We start from the raw sequence: 21,482 nt of genomic DNA on the forward strand, positions 1-21,482 counted from the left end.
AGTTAGTGTTTCCTTTCTTGTAAAAAACACATAGAGTATAACTGATAGATGCAGTCATATGTGAGGGCTGTGCTGTGTGGTGCATTGTCTACTGTACTGTTCTTCAGACATTCCCTTTCTTCTTTAAATACTTTTTTTTTCAGAACAGGTATTCATATTTCTGGTGGTAAAAGTCATGCTTGAGTGCTCATCTATTTTAGTATTATTAACCAATTTTCACTAAACTTTCTGCTTAGGCGGTCTACTTCAGAATGCACTTACTGATTCTCATGAGGTTGTAAACTGAATAAAAAGTGTTATTTCATTATTTAAAATAAGTTCATATTTTGCACTTTAATGGAAAATGTTTTACAGGCTTTTTTGGTATTATGCATTTTTTCCTCAGTTTTACTATTAAATATTTGAAATGACTTATTAGTTCTTTTTTAAGTTACTGAACATCAGATTATTTTACTTTCTCACCACAAGAGGTTGTGTTCTCAGAAATTCATCACTGATGCTGAGGGTGAAGTGGCAGTGGTGCTACTTAACACGGCAGTATAAGCATGCACCCTTTTTTATTTTTTAAGTTGTATGTCATTGTTATTTGTCAGCTGTACCATCACTGAATAGAAAGTCATGATAATGGTAGGCTCTTACTGGTGTAAATTAGTGCAATTTGAATGTTATAACATACAGCTTCCTATCCAGATATTTCCTTTGCTTCTAATCAATATCATTATTGAACTCAAATGTATGCAGATACTTGTCTTAGTAATGTGTTACAATCTGCACTCATGTTTTTTTTTTTAATTTGTATTAATATCTTTGCATGAATGGTGTACCTTGAATCACAGCTGGTCAAGGCCAAATGTCTCACACATTATATCTTCCAAAGATAGGGTGGGTGAAGGTACATGAAATCTTGAGAAGGGACTGTCACGTCAAGTGGATGATGACTTGCTGCAGTAGTGTGATCTATTTCATACAGGTAATCTTACAGACACTGACCTCACAGGGCTACAGGAACAGGACCTAAAATAAGAGGTAATGCTATGTGGTGATGAACACTACCTTTCCTGCATGAATTCTGTCACATTGGTTCCCACCAAGTAGTAGCACCACCTTCTTTCAAAGCACTTGCAGTATGAAGTAACATGCCACCACTTGTCTGGACAGTACACCATCCTCTTCTTCTTCCAACTATGACTCCTATTTGAGTCTGCTAAGTCCTCACCAGCATAGAAATGGCGGTGGCCATGCATGTTTGGTGTGTCACCATACTACGAATCAATGTAATCGTGACATTATTCCCTCCCTCTGCCACCTAAAGCAGGAAATACTCAAGTAAACCCAGAGGGCTCTAATCATTTGTAGATGTCTATCTGTGACAGTTCACCGAGCCTTAATGTCACAGCATATTTGCAGCTGGGCAGCCAATTCTTTGCATGCTTTCTAAGGTAGCTGTGACAAATGCCTTTGCCTGGCACACTTTAGTAAATGTGTCACCATGGACAGTGCTGCATCTGAATTTTATAAGGTGTGCCTGTGGGTTTGGAGATGCTGGCATAGAGGTGCATGGGTTTTCAACCTTTACAACCTGTAGTGCAATGGAACCTTGTGTTTGACTTTTTGATCCAATGTCACTTCCAGCAGAGTTACTAACAAGTTGTGGGGGTGTGTGATCCTGCCATTCAAATTGGTGACTGAATGCCAATTTTCTCAGACTGTGTCATAAAAATAACTATGTTGTTAGCATTATCATCATCATCAGGCATTCTTCTACTTATATCCCCTTAATTTATTGGTATAGCAGAACTATTTGTTTCTGCTGCTGACCCTGAAAAAAAATTAATTAAATACATTACTACTCAGATGGTACAGTATGCTGTGTAATGTCTTGTGGAGGACACTTAGCATGCACTGTTCATCAATATCATTATGTGCTGAAGTGGAGTGTAGTAATGGTCATCCATCCATAACCCCTTTTCCCTTTTTTACACGTGGGGTTGGGGTGTCACTTCAACATTGACAATCATCTTGAGGCTAGGTTTACACTGCCAGGTGGCTAGCCGTACCACAGTAGTTCATCCATACTATGCACTCTCACACACGCTTACTCCTAGGGCCAATTTGGAGTGTCCAATCCACCTGATGCATGTCTTTGGAGTGTCAGAGGAACACAGAGCACCCAGAGGAAACCCACGCAATCACAGGGAGGATATGCAGACTCCACACAGAAGGCACCCCAGCCAAGAATTGAACAGGAGAACCTCTTGCTTTGAGGTGACAACACTAACCACTGCACCACAGTGGCCTCCTAGTAATGGTCATATGTTACATTTACCGCTGCACCACCGTGGCCTCCTAGTAATGGTCATATGTTAATTTACCGCTGCACCACCGTGGCCTCCTAGTAATGGTCATATGTTACATTTACCGCTGCACCACCGTGGCCTCCTAGTAATGGTCATATGTTACATTTACCGCTGCACCACCGTGGCCTCCTAGTAATGGTCATATGTTAATTTACCGCCGCACCACCGTGGCCTCCTAGTAATGGTCATATGTTACATTTAATCATTGTATTTCATCCTTCTATTGTGTTTATATGGAGATGTCTGTTGATATTGCACATGTGGGTAGCAGCCAGTATCCACACTACCTCAGATTATTTTACTACCTTTGTCATCTGTCTCATAATCTTCCCTATAACTGGAAAGGATGTATTCTTCATCAGGTGTTAAAGGAATAAATGTTGGAGTCCCCACCCCCAAGTACAGCTATATCCAATTGCATTCTGTCTTACCTTAGATGTTGCTTGTCCTACCATGTCACTGGCCCTCTTTTTACACTGTTTTAATGTGCAGGTCCTTCCACCAACAGCATTTATATTCATATCTACGTGGTTCCATACCTTTTCCTCCTCAGCTGAAATGGGCTTGAGCTCAGTTAGGCACCACACACTAGCCAGAGTGGAGGTTGGGAGAGGGGTAGTGGTTAAAATATCAAGTGAATGAACCATCACATAATTTAATAAGAGAGACCAATTGTTTTACTTCTGTGTACATTTCTACACAACCCCCACATATGCTTACACTTATTAATTGGCAAAGAACACATTGGCATAAACTATATGTATTGCATCCATCTGTAACAGTAAATATTATTATTTAATGAAAGATGATCTGGAAGGATCTGAAAACTTCAGTTGTTTCATTTTAAGTGCGTATTGCTTCTGTCTCTGAGGGTAAGGTAAAACTGTGTTGCCTAAAGAAAATTCACATGATATTACTTAAGTATGTAAAACATAATGGAATTTATAACCTACACTGAAAGTTTAAGTTAAGATTCCAGAAAACACCCCTCGACAGGCTGTGCACACATATAAAAGTGTAGCACTCTGAAGGAAGGTGCATTCCTAGTATTTCAATTTGCATTAAAGGAAATATTAAAACAGATGGATTAGGTATAATGTCTGTATAACAATCTGTGCTTTCCTGTTTCAATGCTTAATATAAGAAAGCGTATTTCAAAAATAAAAATAAATGTTTACAAAAATAAGCATCTACACTAAGCAAGTGCAACAATAATTTCAATGTCTTTCTGAATAATACTAGTAAATATTGTTATAACTATTAAGGAATAAAATATGTGTTCTCTATGCATCTTTTGAGGAAATGCAGTACAATTCAGACCAACAGAGCAGGAGATAGATAAGTATGAATAGAAAACTTGTTTCCATTTCAAAAAACAAATATTAAATAATAAATGCTGTCTTTAACTGTTTTTCACTATAACTGCAAGAGTAAATTTTACACAAAGATAACAGAAGGAATAAAGTGCCTTCAGTATACTATCCCAGCAAAATCTTTGTCAGGCAGAAATTTCAAATGTATGCATTTAATATTTCCTTTAATACAAACCTGTTATCCTAAACCAGTATACCTCATTAGCATCAGTAGACTGCAACAGGAAGGAGAGGCATAAAACAGCAATATAGTGATTGTTATTATGTATCCATAAGCATTTCCCAGATTTTTTTTACTTAAATAAAGATTTAATAAAAATAAAAAGTGCTAATAAAGATGTGAATGTTGAATAACATTAGGTGTGAATTTAATATCTGCATTTCTTATTTGCCCCCCCCCCACATCTCTCTTTTTTCTTATTTGAATTATGTATACTTTTTGCCCCCCCACTTCTCTCTTTTTTTCTTATTTGAATTATGTATACTTTTTGCCCCCCCACTTCTCTCTTTTTTCTTATTTGAATTATGTATACTTTTTGCCCCCCACTTCTCTCTTTTTTCCTTATTTAAATTATGTATACTTTTGCCCCCTTCTCTTTTTTCTTATTTGAATTATGTATACTTTTTCCTTCTTTAGTTTCTTTCTCTCCCATTTCTGTTCATTCTTCTATAGGTCCAGAATCCTTAGGATCAGCCTAGATGCATACCTCCGAGGTCAGGGAACATTTACCTTCTGCTATCCAGAGATGTACTCACAGGGCTGGAGCAGTGTCATCTGTCCTGTAGGATTCCTGGCATGTAGCAGCCTGGCAAGTCTCACTGAACATGAGCTTAAGGACTTGATTGAGGATGTAGTGAAACAGATAGTGTAGAGATGCATTCAGACAGTTCAGGGTTCTCTTCAACAGTTTGAAGACTATCCACCAAGTTGGCAGAGATCATCATGCCACAACAGGCTAATACCACATCAACATTGAAGTCCTTCAGTGCAACAACATCAGGTAGTCAAAAAAAGGTTTAAGATTTTGTGGAGTGCAAAGTCTTTGTGAGCTGAACTCCTCATCACCACCTTACACGCACTTATATATTCAAATTGGAAGCCACGCACTCTCCAGCCAAGACTGGAATAGCTGGTCAAGAGGAGAAGGTCAACACTTGCACCATACCACATGGAACACATAGCCCTCCAGAACACACACCAGCACTGTCTTCACATAAAAACACAAACCACACACCCACCTTTACGGAGGCTCTCAATAACAATCTACCCAAACAGTAGAGACGTCCAAGGCAGAAATGCACTCGACCACTACAGCACAACACTAATCACAAGACACATAATTCTCCTAAACAGTGTGCCACTCAACCAAAGCCCCTAATACAAAACAGCATGCCCAACACACTAGTCATAGATGACTCGATAGTAAGGCACACTGATGTCCCACTCACTAGGTTGAATAAGGAGAAAGCAACAGTCAACTGCCTGTCAGGTGCCAGGATCCGCCACATAACCTCACACTCTCAGGTCCCTCAACAACTATGACTCTGTCATTCTACATGTGGGTGTGAGTGACCTGAGACGTACCTCCCTGGACTACATGAAAAGAGACATGGAGGAGCTCTCGGATTATGTAGCCCAGGGGGATATGACCCTAGCCCTGAGCAGCATCCTACCATTACCCAGAATGATACCACAGTACAAGCAGAAAATGATTCACTTCAACAATTGGCTAAGTTTCTGGTGTCATTCTAAGGGGATTCAGTATCTGTCTGCCTGGGATGACATGACTGACAGATCTCAATGCTTTGCCAGACATGGCCTGCATCTGTCACCCCTGGGCTTCTGGATACTGGCCAAGACTCTTGCCACCCCTATAGTGCCTTTTTTAGGTGCTGTTCCGAAGACCTAATTATCACCGTAACAGCTACAAACAAATGCAATCTGAGGGTCATGCTGCTCAACGCTAAAAGTCTAAATCTCAAAATGCTCTTGCTTGAAGCACTCTTTAAAATGGAGAACATCGACATTTGTGCCATAACAGAGGCCTGGTTCAAGGCAGCAGAAAGCAACCCTGCACTACCAGGCTATAACTCATTCCACACCTTTCGGCCCCAGAACTTGGACTGAAGCTTCAAAGGCGGTGGTGTTTCCATATTCATAAAGGATGAGCACACCTCCAGACTGGTAGCCCAACATAATGTATCAAAGATACTTTAGATGCAGCTAACATTGGGTAAGACAGCAATTCAGGTCGTAGCCTGCTATAAGTCCCCAACCATGTCCCAGGACTTACACCCCACATTCCTAAGCACCCTGGAGAATATTAGGGTCCAACCTAACACTCTCATACTGGGCGACTTCAACTACCCCTCTATTAACTGGGAAAACTGCTCTTGTACCAATACACTGGCCCAACGCTTCCTGGACTTCATTAATTCCAATGCCCTGGACCAGCTCATTCTGACCTCCACTAGAGGATGCAACATATGTGATCAGGTTATTACTAACATGGATGACCGTTGCTCTACACCAGTAGTCAATCCCTCCCTGGTCAGATCTGACCATAAACTAATCACCTTGAAAATCCACATCCCTCCCACCCCCAACAAAGATAACCACCATGAAAAACTTCTCCAAAGATGACTATGTCCTCCTAAAAACAGAGGTGGCTAACTTCACTGCACCCATGCCAATGGAGAATAGTTGCATAACTGCCGAATCATATGCCAACTCACTGTACTAACATGTACATAAATGCATGGATCTTGCCATACCCAGTAGAACCAAGATGCTCTCCTCCAAAACTAAGGAAGCTAATCTAGTGGTCTTCTGCCATTAATAAACTCTACAACAGAAGGAGGAAACTGATGCGGAATAAGGTGAAGTCCCAAGACTGGAAAAACTCCCTTATCAGCCTCAACAAAAAGTTGAGATCCCTCATCAAATCCTCTAAAGCCAGCTATGAAGGCAGAATTGCAGCAGATAGTAAAGACAACCACAAGGCCTTCTATAGTTATGTAAAGAATCTCCACGGCAATACCCAGATTTGCTCTGAGCTACTGCACAATGGTACCTCCTATACTGAGCCAACAGATATTGCCAACATACTGGCTGACAGATTCACTGCCAACTTTATCCTTCTCTCCGCCCCTAAAGGACCAGTCACAATACCAGTAGATTGCCAGGCACCCCGTATAACTGCTGCTCAGGTTAAAACAGCACTGTCCAAGGCCAACAATACAGCTTCTATGGGACTCAATAATATCCCTGGCTGTATTCTACGTGAACTACAGAATTAATTGGCACCTCTCCTGTGTGCCCTGTTCAATCACAGCCTCACCTCAGGCTTTGTTCTTACCGAATGGCGCACTGTTACAGTCATCCCTCTCCACAAAGAAGAGCGACTACAGACCTTGGGAATTATCATCCCATTAGCCTGATGAATCTAATATGTAAAGCTATGGAATGCATCATCATGGACCTAATAAACAAGGATATAGGGAATCTCCAAACTCTGGCTCCCACACATTTTGGCTTTGTGAAAGGGAGATCATTCCTGCTCAACTTGGTCAACTTCTTTGAGTCAGTCACCAGAGCTGTGGATGAAGGCAAGGTGGTTCATACAGCCTACCTTGATCTGGCCAAGGCCTTTGATACCATTCCACTCAGGAATCATAGAAAAACTAACCAAACTAGGCATCAGCCCCTACATCACTAGGTGGGTTGCAAACTGGCTCACAGGTAGAACACACAGTGTGAAAGTAGTAGACTCCAAGTCAGACTGCCGACCACTCACAACTGGAGTCCCACAGGGTTCAGTCCTGGGTTTTCTCCTGTTCGGTATCTACTTCTCTGAAGTCCAGGCCAACACAAAGGGACTCTGGCTGACAAAGTTCGCAGATGACTGCAAGCTGGGAGCCATTATTAACTCCCCGAGTGATGTTGCCATCCTTCAGAAAGGCTTCACTGAGACCAGTGACTGGTGTCAGAACCATGGCTTTAAGCTCAATGCTGAAAAATGTGTCATCATCCCCTTTGGTAAATACTCAGTTCCCATGAATTACCACATTGATGGTAGTCCATTGAACACAGAAGGCATTATAAGAGATCTGGGAACACAGGTTGACAGCAACCTGTCCTTCGACCAACACATTGCCACTCTGGTCAGAAAGTCCTTCTATGTGGCACATCTCATTATCAAGGGTTTTGCATCCAGTAAGAAAGAGGTCATTGTCTCCCTCTACTCTTCCTCCATTAGTCCAATCATCGAGTACAATGCCCCATTTGGCATGTACCTCACTAGACACCTGCAACAGCTGGAGAGACCACAGAAGTACCTCATGAAGGAGGATCCTAGGCCTTAAACATTTGTCCTACACGGACAGACTCAAAAGACTCCAGCTATTCTCTGTCTCATATCGCCTACTTAGAGGCAATCTTTGCTTGACTTACAAAGCCATGTCTGACCCAGCTCTGTTAGAAATGCTACATCTAAAGAAATCCTAATCCCTTTGCACCACACACTCCAGAGACCTCAACCTCATTACCACAATCAACAGAACATGCTAGAGGGACAGGCTCCTCACCCAGAGACTGCCCATGCTATGAAATAGACTTCCCATACATGTCAAGCAGAGCACCTCACTGTCCCTCTTTAAGAGAAATCTTGATCAGTGGATGGGCAATAGAAAGTTCACCCAGGGGATCACTCCAATGGCTCTACTTCATAGAGGCACTGGGAACTAACGTCAGGCGGCACGATGCCACCTATGAATAGTTTTACTGTACTTGGAGCCAGGCTGCCTAATGTGTGATCATCCTTTACTGTTTTGGGTGCTTTTGAATTTTGTATCAAGGCTTCCAACTAGGCATGCCAGACACTACAGATGTGCCTGCCAAAGTGTCATACCTCTCAACCTCTTAGTGCAAGACGTCTGGACAATGACTAAAATAATGGGAGACAAAGGCCCAAAAATAGGGACAGATTTTAACTATTGCTCTTACTTAGAAAGTTGCTGGAATAATAGAATTTGTGTTAGCATGCATTTTCTGATGGACGTGAAGTCTGCAACTTAAATATATGTCATTATTTTGTGAATTTAATCCTCAGAGATATGCCAAAAAACACAAATTTTATGAGGAACAGACCAAAAATATGAGGCGAAAACCTGCACATTTTGTTTAAATCTGGACAGTTGAGAGGTATGCAAAGTATACTTACTCTGAGCTTTGGATCAGAAATTCCAGTCATTCTTTTAGAATAAACTGTAGGAATGGGAATACCTATAACAACATGGATGATTCCTCATTAGCCTAAAAATCAAGGAAAGTGTGCATTCCATTTTTTTTTTATTCTTTTGTTGACTGTGTTCGTCCCACTAGGGTAGTAGCCTCTTTTTAAGGGAGACATGAGGTGGTATTTGTACTTCTAGGGGATATTTGGCCAGGGTACCCCACGCATTTTGATAGGTTCCATGGGATCTTTTACATCTATTTGAGTTATCACCAACTCAAGCAGATGGGTCCTCGGTTTAATGTCTCATCCAAAAGATGACACACTTAGTAGTGCAGCAACCCCCCACCCCCTGCCAATTTATTGCCTTACTCCATTTTATTATGCTGCCAGATTTATTGGTTACTTAATGACAACACATTTATATTTAAATAAAGGTTGCTCCTTTTGCTCACAGTAAGTATTAAAGCTAGTATTTAAAATAATAATGTAATATATACATTTTTTAGATAAGTTCAAAACTGCTTGTTTTCTAATGTTTCATGATGTCTTTTAGATGGAGCAAATCACAGTGCCTCTAATGCACTGATTTTTTTTAATCTAATGCACTGATTTTGATCTTAGATTCTGAAATGGTCAGAAAAGCCAATTCTCAGCCCTCCCTAAAACTAATATAAATGCATTTTTCCAAAATCACATCTCCTAAAGTTATTATAATCATTACTCATCAGCACAGAAATATTATCAATCACAGTCTGCAACTCCAGAATAGTCTGTTCATACTCAGCAAACCACCACATCCTGAAGTACTGGTACTTATTTTATTTATTCCCACATCTCTGGACCCCTCCCCTATGCCTACAGCCCTACTCCATTCCAGTCTTGGTACTGTTCTATCAGCAGCGCAAGATGGACACCTGATATTACACAACTGACTAAATGCCATTCAGCTGTGCATTTTCTAAACTATTTGTCCTACTGAGCGCTGCTGTAGTACCAAGCCTAACAGGGAAGACCAGACTTCCTTAGTCCCAACAACACTCTCCAACTTATCATGTGGGATCCCCTGACATTCCCAGGCAAGCTTAAATCTATAGTTCATATAACATGTACTGGGTCTGACTCAGGGTCTCTTCTCAGTTACCAATGTCTGGCAAATTCCAACAGGGGATACCCAAAAGGGATCCACACAAGGTGTTCAAACCACCTCAAATGACTAGTCAACACAAAGGAGTAGTGACTACATGCCTAATTCTTCCTGGACGGCCTAGTTCATAATTTTGTGATGAAGATTATAGCTGCCCTGTAAATGGATCTCATTTCTGCCACCTATATCTGCATTTTCATCCTTTTAGTCAATGCTCAAAGCTCATGACCATAGAGAAGGACTGGAGCAAAGACTCACCAGTAAATGGGCAGCTTGGTCCTATAAGTCAGCTTTTACTCACCATCACAGTTGAGTACCATACTTCCATTATTGCTTTCACTACATGTATCCACTGGTTGACTTCTGAATCATCTCTTCCTTCACTCATGAAGAAGATCTGAGATACTTAAACTCTTCTGGAAGTATCTCTTCATGTCTCACCCGCAGACAGCAAGCCGTTCTGCTCCAGAACTGAATCATGCTCTCTGACTTGGTTATGTAACATGATAACTTCCTGTTGCTACTCTGACTACTAGAGCATTCTAGTGTTTACTGCCTCAGCGCATTTTTGCATGAAATCTATCACAGTGCTTTGTGCTACAGTTGTATGTGACACAAAACACACTTTTCTCCCCATCCAAATATTTTATCTTTCATTATTGCCTGACAACTTTATGCTTCATCTCAGAATTACTACTATTTTACTACAGCTTTCCATTTGGACACCATAACAACACAGAGAAGGGTAGATTTATTTTTGAGAAAGCATATCTAGTGAGAAGGAAGTATTAGAGTAGTATAGATGTTGCTAATATTTTTGTCATTTTATTGCGTTTATTTCCAAGTAAACTCATTCGGTACATTTTTGTGTTGCATCTGCTGCATCATGTTCACTTTCTTGCTACTGTATACAGCCTCTAACTGTTCTATAGCAGCATACCATCAATGCCAGCATTTCCCTCACCTGCTCTCCACCAGCTACTTGAAAAAGTACTTATCAACTAACAATAGGACAATGCCACTGAGAAAGAAGGCATCATTTACCCATACTGGATAGTACGCTGTTCCACTCAGTGTTGTTAGTACCAGTCCAAGAACTTGTTAAACAACAGCAGTACTTGTAGCCCTTGGCTCATAGAATAGAAATATAGTATTATTATTTAAAGTTACTTGGCAATCAGTGAATGTATTTTTCATAAAGAACAGATCACATGCTAGCTGAAAAAGAAGGTTCTTACCCGGCACATGTTTTAGTACCTTGTGCCCACTTCTTACTGTGCTTTCTGCATAATGCTCAAATAAGGAAAAAGCACTGGGCATCATTTCCAACGAGTGTGTCGTCTCCAGTACAGACTGAAGGCTGTTAGGGAACAAGAAGAATCGGATACGTTGAAATATAACAATTCACGTTATGTGTACTGCAGAAAATAGAAAATAAGGTTAGCAATGACACCTCATTTACATATTGTTAAAGCAAGGTCCCAGAAGAGCATTCTGGCAATACATTTTAAAACAGCATTAAAAATTCAATCTCATAGCAGTCATTTGTGAAGACGGAAAGTTTTCCTAACCAAACAGGTTCATAGGTGATTGCTATGCTAATGACTGTAAAGAACCTTTTTAAGCCTAGATGTGCTTCCCAAATGTATCTGACAAGTATTGATAACCTAGAGTTATTTTAAGGGAGCATATGTAGGCCTAGACATGGGTGGTCAAGCATTTATAGGCACCTCTGTCTACTAAAGATAGAGGTGCCAAACCAGGGGTAAACTTTCAATTCCCTAGCCACTGGTCCAAGTTACACTTGAATTTGGTTAGTGAAGAACTCTGCTTCACTTAGGTGGGAAGCCTGTTCCAGAGAAGAGATAGTCTCTGAGACATATACCTGTCCCTCCAGCATGTTCTGTTTATCTTGCAGAAGAGGTTTAGGTCCTTAGACTGCATATTTCTAATGCTATTTGTTTTGTGGATGCGCAGCAGGTCCATCAGAGCAGGATCAGAGAATGCTTTGTAGACCAGGCATAGATCACCTCCTATTCCCATCTACATTTTCAAAATTTTCCCTTCCAAGTCAAAAATCCACTTCAAGTTCACGTGAATGCAGGTGTTATGTTTATCAGGCCTTACCTCTTTAGCATTATGTCCCATTATACAAGGATAATTACAAAACAACAAAATTATTAAAGTACTATCAAGTAAGAAATATGTACAAACTATCACTTAAAATAAATAAGCAATGTAGCAAAAAGAAGAAGAGCAAGAGACTGTTGTTGGGAAACAAGAAAGTCTTGCAAGTGCCAGATTTTATATAAAACGGGGCACAACATAAAAGGTTTGGCAAAAATATATACCTGGTAAACAAATGCAACAAATAAATAAATCAGTGCATACTGAAAAGAGAACTTTTAAATGTTCGGGCTGTTCTATAAACCCTTACATTTCTAGTAGTAACCAGTTTAAACAGCCAGGCATAAAAAAACATAATATATCTTTGAAGTATGGAGAGTGTAATACAGCATTTGTTTTTACGCAGTCTAATGCATTGCATGTGACTCCTTCTCTGTAGACAAAACCAGCAGAAAGTTGCAAAAAAGGTTATCAATACTATACAATGAGAAAGGGAAACTATAATAATGCATTATATAAACAGAGTATCATTTGTGCTGGTTTTAAGAAATTTGTAGTTGATTATTAGTGGTGTTGGCAACATTTGTTAAATGTGATTTTAACAAATTTAAAAATAATATATGTGACAGAGAATATTAAATGGCATATATTTTATAGGGATAAGGATTAAATGAGAAATTAGTATTAAGCATTTGCCTTAATATAAAATGTTATTGTATTAATTGCTTTAGAAAATTTTATAAGTTGCATGTTAAATGAGCTTTTTATTTAAATGTCTGCATGTTTATACTTTTCAATCTGGAAAATATCCTATGTAATCCCACTTCACAAAGGAGGCAGCTCTACTGAATTCTCCAGTTATAGGCCAATATCTATACTCTCTCCACTTGCAAAGATTATGGAAAAATGTATTCATAGACAACTCATGCACCACCTAATCCAAAATCGCCTTATGGCAGACACTCCATCCTCATCACAGCACTACTTCAGCCCTCCTAGCCTTTACTAACACCATAAACCATAAGCGCAACAATAATTATATATCCTCAGCCCTCTTTTTGGATCTTTCCAAGGCATTCGATATGGTTGATCACCAACTTTTAATCCACACCCTGCAAACATTCTGTCTAGATACTGGAGCCCTCCAATGGTTTCAATCCTACCTGAATGGTTGACAGCAGGCTGTCCTCTGGCAGAACAAACTCTCTAACCTTCTACCTAACACCCTCGGAGTACCACAAGGCTCTATACTAGGGCCCTTGCTGTTCTCCATCTTCATTAACAACCTTTATACTGTCATCCCAAAGTACAGCTGTATCCAATATGCTGATGACTCTACTCTGATTTGCTCAGCCACATCTTCAGTAGAGTTATGGTCAGCTACCCAGACCACCTTTAATACAATAGAAAACTGGCTTTCTGAACATCGTCTGATCCTAAATCCCAAAAAACTAAAATGCTGTTATTTTCACCAACACGTAGGTCTACCGCTTTCACCTTTACCATAAAATCAAATGATGGCACAATAATCTCCCCTGACCCATCTACAAAACTATTAGGTGTCATCATAGACAATAATCTCATATTTGACCTACATGTTAACCAAACTATCAAAACCATCAATAAAAACCTAGGGTCACTTTACAGAATAAAAGCCTTCCTAACCCCTCCAGCTAAAATTGCCATAGCTCGCTCTCACCTTCTTTCAACCCTTCTGTATGCATCCCCTCTACTCTCGAATTTGAACAAGACTGTCCTTAACAAACTTTCAATTTGCTACAACCACATTGCCAGGTTTGCCACTGGGCTGCCTTTTAGGACACATCATTGCATCAATCTAAATCAGCTTGGTTGGCTTGAACTACCTAGCCTAATCCAGTATAACCAACTGATTATGTCCTATAAAATCCTCTATAATCCTCTATAATCCGGACAATACTCCTGCACTTAAAAATATTATCACCCCCTATAACAATCCTAGACCGCTTCGATCCTCTAACAAACTACTAATTCAGACTAGCAAAATTAATAACACAGCCAGTGATTCTCTCTTTGCAAACTCTGTAAGTAGATCCTGGAACTCTCTTCCAACTGATATTACCTTACTTTCCACCTTAGGTCAATTTAAAACTAGACTCAAACAACATTTGTCACTTAACTGGCTATGTCAATGTATCAAGCCAGGCTAACTCGAATGTGTAAAAATCTGTTAACCAGTTTACTGTGTAATTTAATTTAATCCTGACTTGTGCTCAGGAATAACTGTAACCTGTGTAACTTGTTTAACTTGCTTACTTATGTAATCTCTGTAAATAGTCTGTTTGTAATATGTAATGCTGGTATTATGTAATGCTGTATCTGCTTACCCTTGGAGATTTTCTCCCCGGGCCTCCGCTGAAAATGGACATGCATCCAGTCGGACTATCCCGGTCAACAAATGTAAAATAAAAATAAAATAAATAAAAATAGTATAAGGAAGTCTTGAATACTAAAAGTACTTAACTGTTTCTGTCTTTTAATTATTTTAAGAAATTAAGTTTTTCTAGTAAACCAGACATTTTATTGTTGCTCAATAAAACACACTAATTAAATAAAAGCTTTTATAAGATTTGACATGTTTTAACAACTTATGCATCATGCCTTTAAAGTATTCCTAAAAACCTTATTGTTAGAAAGCAGACTGAATTTTTTTCTTTCATTTTCCCTTTAATTACTGTTACTAACCCTAGGATTCAGAAATATGTTTAGCACAAATTGCAGTATGCCCACGACAGGTAAGGCTTGTAGAGCGATCCCGCCAGAGGTTAATTATCAATTAAATAGTTGGAAATTAGCAACCCATTCTGCTGCTAATTTAAACAAACACCCAGGAAAATCACAGGATCTATAGAGAAAAAGGAAATCCTGTAGCTTTATCTAGGATTGAAATAAGGAAAACAGCCAAGCAGAGAGCATGCACTAGACAACTAGAGAGCGTGCACATGAACTCCATTACAACAATACTGGAAAGCTAGCAAGCGATATTAAAGGGCCGACTGTAAACAAAGGGATGAAAATGGCTGTACAGGACAGTAGAAAAAAGCGGCAGGCAAGCAGAAGTACATGCACAAGAGAAACAACGAAGGAAAGAATGGGAGTGCGGACGGAGACACAGCAGAAGGGATATTTTTTTTGGGTCCCCTTCACATTGTCGAAACTGCAAATTATCGACAGTCATATGGTCGAAACCATATGATCGATATTCGCAATTTCGACAATGCAGAACCGGCATCTCACTATAGCGCAGAATGGAGAGATTCCCATTCCTGCACTGTAGTGCGATCTCGGAGTTGGCATATTTAAGTTACGGGGGTGTGGGGGGTGCAGGGGGCTTGCCCCCCTGCTAGCAATGTTTTAATAATTTTTAATGTGTGTATTTATTTTGTTTTTGAATGTTCAACATTCCGAATGTCAATGATATGGTCTGCGCCATATTATTGTCGACATTTTGGTGTGTCGATCATTCAGTGGTAACCCATTTTTCTTAGGGGCAGATGCCTAATTTTCTTTTCTGGAGAAAGGAATTTGGAGAAGGATGTAAGGGAAGGAAAAGGCATGGTAAAAGGGTAAGGTTTACAATTAGAGACACATTAGCAAACATACAATAGAGATAAAAGACATACAGGACAGGTGCTGGCACACACTTTGTAGTGGGGGTGGAGGCAGCTGAATTACAGTTACACAGACAATGGAGAAAATTGTTGAGATATTGTACTGGACAGCAAATGGGAGAGCAGTGACACACAGGGGAAGGGGAACACCAGGATGGGGTTATGGCCTCCTGTATTGCATTACCCTTTCAATAGCCAGGGAAAGGTGGGTTAGCATTCTGGCCTTCCTCCCCACTGCTTTGAAAGCCAGTAAAGCACTTAATGAGTGCTGTTCCATAGACAGAAAGTAAATATAATTGCAGGAAAAAGTCAAGGACAGTTTTTAAATACTGCCCTAATTTAAATAAGTACTTACAGACTAACATCTGTAAACTTTTGCACATGTATGAGGAAAAATATTCAGGGACTGTTGAGAGTGAAGGGGCATCCATTTCCTAATACCAGTGCATACGGGATGTGTAACAAAAGTTGCACTCTTCTGAAAGTGCTGTTGTGGTCAGGTCTCATGCTACAGAAGCACGTAACAGGTTTATCTTTTTTCTGACTTTGAAGTGTAATCAAAGCGCTCTGTGCACTACAACAATATAGCATTGCAAACAGCACACATACATTCCTGACCTGCTGGTTTCTATGCTACATAGAATTCTTGTCATGTTCACTAAGTCACACTAAAACCTTAAGCTTAGCGGTAACATCTATATAGGGCCATATTCTGGCACTGGGCACATATAACAGCTGGATAATTGATGCACTAACAATTACTGTATTATGAAGCAAAATGCACCCTTTTCACCTAGAAAGTTTCTCCATATACCTCCAATGTAGAAAGTTGTTTTTTATAATAGCTACCATGGCCATTCACCATGTCACATTACAGAGAACCAAGGTATCTCTCTCAGGCTTCATGTCCATTCATTTTTTTTACATGATGTGCACCACAAGACATTAACATACCACGCTCAAGATCAAGTATGAAAAAATATGAATGAGCAGACAAGTAACACAATACCTGCAATAAATCTTGGGTGTCCTTACTCTGACCTCTTCTTTGCTACATCTAAGAATATTAGGATGGTGCCTTGCCAGGTTGTAGCAGTAGCATATGTACTGCTCACCAGTGGGGGAATGCCAATGACACCAGACATCACCCTAGCAAGACTGTGCAAGGCATTCACTTTATATATTGAGGACTGTTATGAGTGTCGTCAATTAGGTGCTGCCAGTGGTCTCTATGCAGCAGAAACAGAAATATTTTCTTTTCTTTTCTGCAGTATCAGGGAGAGCTATCAGATTCAGTGCCTTTGGAAGCCATGATCACTTACAACATCACATTCCAGAGAACCATGCTATCCCTTTCAAAGTCATGTCTGTTCACTTTCTTAGTACATACTGCTCAACACAGGCAGCCCGTTATTATGGCCTGTCACAATGCCACCATTATGTAGCACATAAATTGTTGGAATAGCATGATGGTGATAGAGCGTGAACACTGGCATGGATAGTTTGTGGAAGGTGCATGCTGTCTCTGTATGATGGTGGTATAGCGTGAACACTGGCATGGATAGTTTGTGGAAGGTGCATGCTGTCTCGGTATGATGGTAGCATAGCGTGAACACTGGCATGGATAGTTTGTAGAAGGTGCATGCTGTCTAGATATGATGGTGGTAGAATGTGAACACTGGCATGGATAGTTTGTGGAAGGTGCATGCATTAAGTATGATGGTGGTATAGCATGAACACTGGCATGGATAGTTTGTAGAAGGTGCATGCTGTCTAGGTAAGATGGTGGTAGAATGTGAACACTGGCATGGATAGTTTGTGGAAGGTGCATGCTGTCTAGGTATGATGGTGGTAGAGTACGAACACTGGCATGGATAATTTGTGGAAGGTGCATGCTCTAAGTATGATGGTGGCAGAGTGTGAACACTGGCATGGATAGTTTGTGGAAGGTGCATGCTCTATCTATGATGGTGGTAGAGTGTGAAGTTCACACCTCCCAATTTTCACAGAATTTCCAGATTTTTGCCTCTTATTTTTGGTGTGTTACTCCTGTAATCTGTACTTTTCTGGCAAATAGCTGAGGATTGAAGTCATTAACCAATGAGAGACATTTGAGTTTAAGACTCCACATCCTTCAGAAAATTCATGCTAATGCGAAACCTATTATTCTATCAACTTTCTAAGTTTGTAAGAGCAATATTTAAAATCTGTCCCTATTTGTCCTCCCATCACATTTTAGGCTTTGTCCAGATTTTTTGCTCTAAGAGGTTGAGAATTATGATCTGAACACTGGCATGGATAGTTTGTGGAAGGTGCATGCTATCTAGGTATGATGGTGGCAGAGTGTGAACACTGACATGGATATTTTGTAGAAGGTGCATGCTGTCTAGGTATGATGGTGGCACAGTGTAAACACTGGCATGAACAGTTTGTGGTAGGTGCATGCTGTCTAGGTATGATGGTGGTAGAGTGTGAACACTGGCATGGATAGTTTGTGGTAGGTGCATGCTGTCTAGGTATGATGGTGGTAGAGTGTGAACACTGGCATGGATAGTTTGTGGAAGGTGCATGCTGTCTAGGTATGATGGTGGTAGAGTGTGAACACTGGCATGGATAGTTTGTGGAAGGTGCATGCTGTCTAGGTATAATGGTGGTAGTGTGAACACTGGCATGGATAGTTTGTGGAAGGTGCATGCTCTAAGTATGATGGTGGTAGAGTGTGAACACTGGCATGGATAGTTTGTGGTAGGTGCATGCTGTCTAGGTATGATGGTGGTAGAGTGTGAACACTGGCATGGATAGTTTGTGGAAGGTGCATGCTGTCTAGGTATGATGGTGGTAGAGTGTGAACACTGGCATGGATAGTTTGTGGAAGGTGCATGCTGTCTAGGTATAATGGTGGTAGTGTGTGAACACTGGCATGGATAGTTTGTGGAAGGTGCATGCTGTCTAGGTATAATGGTGGTAGTGTGTGAACACTGGCATGGATAGTTTGTGGAAGGTGCATGCTCTAACTATGATGGTGGTAGAGTGTGAATACTGGCATGGATAGTTTGTGGAAGGTGCATGCTGTCTAGGTATGATGGTGGTAGAGTGTGAACACTGGCATGGATAGTTTGTGGAAGGTGCATGCTGTCTAGGTATAATGGTGGTAGTGTGTGAACACTGGCATGGATAGTTTGTGGAAGGTGCATGCTCTAAGTATGATGGTGGTAGAGTGTGAACACTGGCATGGATAGTTTGTAGAAGGTGCATGCTCTCTAGGTATGATGGTGGTAGAGTGTGAACAGTGGCATGGATAGTTTGTGGGGGGTATGAACGAATATGAAGACGTCGACCCATATTGCACGAAGTATGGAAATCCCAAGCATACAAAATCACAAATTCCAAAATGTCGATTTGTTTTGGTTGGCCCGTCTGCGGTATAGCTCTGTAAGGTAAGTGTGCGATAGACAGGACTTTAGTGTTAGGATTTGGGTAAAGGTAAGCGTGTAGATAGGTAATGTATGTGAGGTTTAGTGTAGTGTTAGAAGTAGAGTTATTTTAAGTGTATATATGTGTATTGTTTATTTTGTTTGGGTGTATGTCTGTAGGGGACGTGTGCGGTAGTTACGGACCTTAGGGTTAGGGAGGGGTTAAGGATAGTGCATTGATAGTTGTGTATGTGGGGTTTAGTGTAGTGTTGGAGGTAGGGTTTTGTTAAATGTATCTATGTGGATTATTTATTTTGTATGTGTGTAGGGGATGTGTGCGGTAGTTACGGACCTTAGGGTTAGGGAGCGGTTAAGGATAGTGCATAGTTAGTTGTGTATGTGGGATTTAGTGGAGGATTAGAGATAGGGTTTTGCTGCTTTACCTTAGGTTAGAAGTAGGGTTTGGTTAGTGTATGTCTGTGGTTTATTTTCTTTGGGTAGGTAGTATGTAGCAGGTGATGGGGTTGGCCGACTATGACAGCTATTTTTTTCTTGCGGTTTAGTGCATTCGGGACTTTCACGGTTCACGGTACAGGTGTCGACATTTAGGTATTCGGGAATAGGGTTTTTCGCTTTGGTAATATAGACCCATTTGTGGAAGGTGCATGCTGTCTAGGTATGATGGTGGTAGAGTGTGAACACTGGCATGGATAGTTTATGGAAGGTGCATGCTATCGAGGTATGATGGTGGTCGAGTGTGAACACTGGCATGAATAGTTTGTGGAAGGTGCATTTTCTAAGTATGATGGTGGTAGGGCGTGGACACTGGCATGGATAGTTTGCAGAAGGCGCATGCTGTCCAGGTATGATGGCAGTTTTGCTCTTTATTGCCTCCATCAGACACAAAAGTAAACTACTTTTCCACATGTTCCTGTACAGGTCAGTGACCCACCCATGCATGCTTAATGTGCATTGCAGGTACTCATGCAAGTGCACAACACTGAGAGATACTTTTAACATGGCTTGTCCCACATCCATAATAAGCTGATAAAATGCTATTCAAAAACACTGTTTAGGTGCTGCCTAAGTATAAGAGCCATGCTGGAAGCTTTGAATCTGTGTGATATAAAACTCCAAGCTGCCACTCGGCCCCACTGCACTGCGACAGACTGGAGGCCAACAACATTCACAGTTTGTGTGAATAGAGGGACATGTGACTTTACTTAATGCTACCTGTTTAGAAGGTGTGTACCTCAGAACTTGTCATTACCTGCTACCTTCCCAAGAAGCATTTGCTTATAAACTGCACTGCTACTGAGGTAATGTGAAATTGATGCTGTAGCCTATAGGTGCAGTCATGCAGACAGTGCGAGGGGTTCTACTCCTCAGCAGGCTAACTTGTCATTGAAGGATGCAAGTTCCTGAGCAGTGGTGCAACACAGTGGGCAGCAGGTATGATTCTGACTCGGTGCACTTGTGAACTTCAGCCATTGTTGTACTACAATCATGGAGGTCTGAGATGTGCAGTGATTCTACTGTGTGATGCCATGTACAGTTAGCTAGCCCCTCTAACCAGGAAGGCTATGCACAGGCTATTGACAATCCTACACTTGATAGCCCAGTTATGCTGCAGTGACAGTATATGTAGCATTCTGGGTGGGTTAGAGAAGGGATGTTTTACTGCTTGATAAACCTGCATTAGGGAACACAGTAGGACAGCAAGGTAGTAGGGAGAAGTTATGGCTGTTCATATCTATGTGCTTTGTGTGTGTGACACTTGGTGGAGTACATACTGCTTATGTATACCTGCTACACAAACTGTAATCAGTGCGAATGCAACAGCAAACCTGTAGGAGCAACAAAACACACACACACACACACACACACACACACACACACACACACACACACAGATATATATTATATGTCTGCGTGTGTGTGTGTGTGTGTGTGTGTGTGTGTGTGTGTGTGTGTGTGTGTGTGTGTGTGAGTGTGTGTAGCTGCATAGCACACAGCAGCAGAAATGCACCTTTTCTCTAACATAGGAAGGTGCCTGTTCTCTCACTGAAATATCTCCGGCCTCATTGGGGTCCTGCTCATATGTGATTGCACTGGATCTGTCTGTCAGTGTACTCAGAATATCCATCCATGGATAAACCTTTATGTTGTAAAATCCATGGC

General features: G+C 40.7%; 1 protein-coding gene across 1 annotated transcript in view; it reads right to left on the reverse strand.

The window, feature by feature from the left end:
• Positions 1 to 21,482, reverse strand: part of CMYA5 (cardiomyopathy associated 5) — a 704,220-nt gene that overhangs the window by 206,637 nt on the left and 476,101 nt on the right. Inside the window, exon 6 of the mRNA XM_044063710.1 lies at positions 11,350 to 11,471. Within this exon, the coding sequence (XP_043919645.1) occupies positions 11,350 to 11,471 (122 nt within the window). The remainder of the gene's footprint in view (positions 1 to 11,349; positions 11,472 to 21,482) is intronic.

This window comes from Protopterus annectens, chromosome 2.part2, assembly GCF_019279795.1.
Source record: "Protopterus annectens isolate FY-2018-M chromosome 2.part2, PAN1.0, whole genome shotgun sequence".
NCBI lineage: Eukaryota > Metazoa > Chordata > Ceratodontiformes > Protopteridae > Protopterus > Protopterus annectens.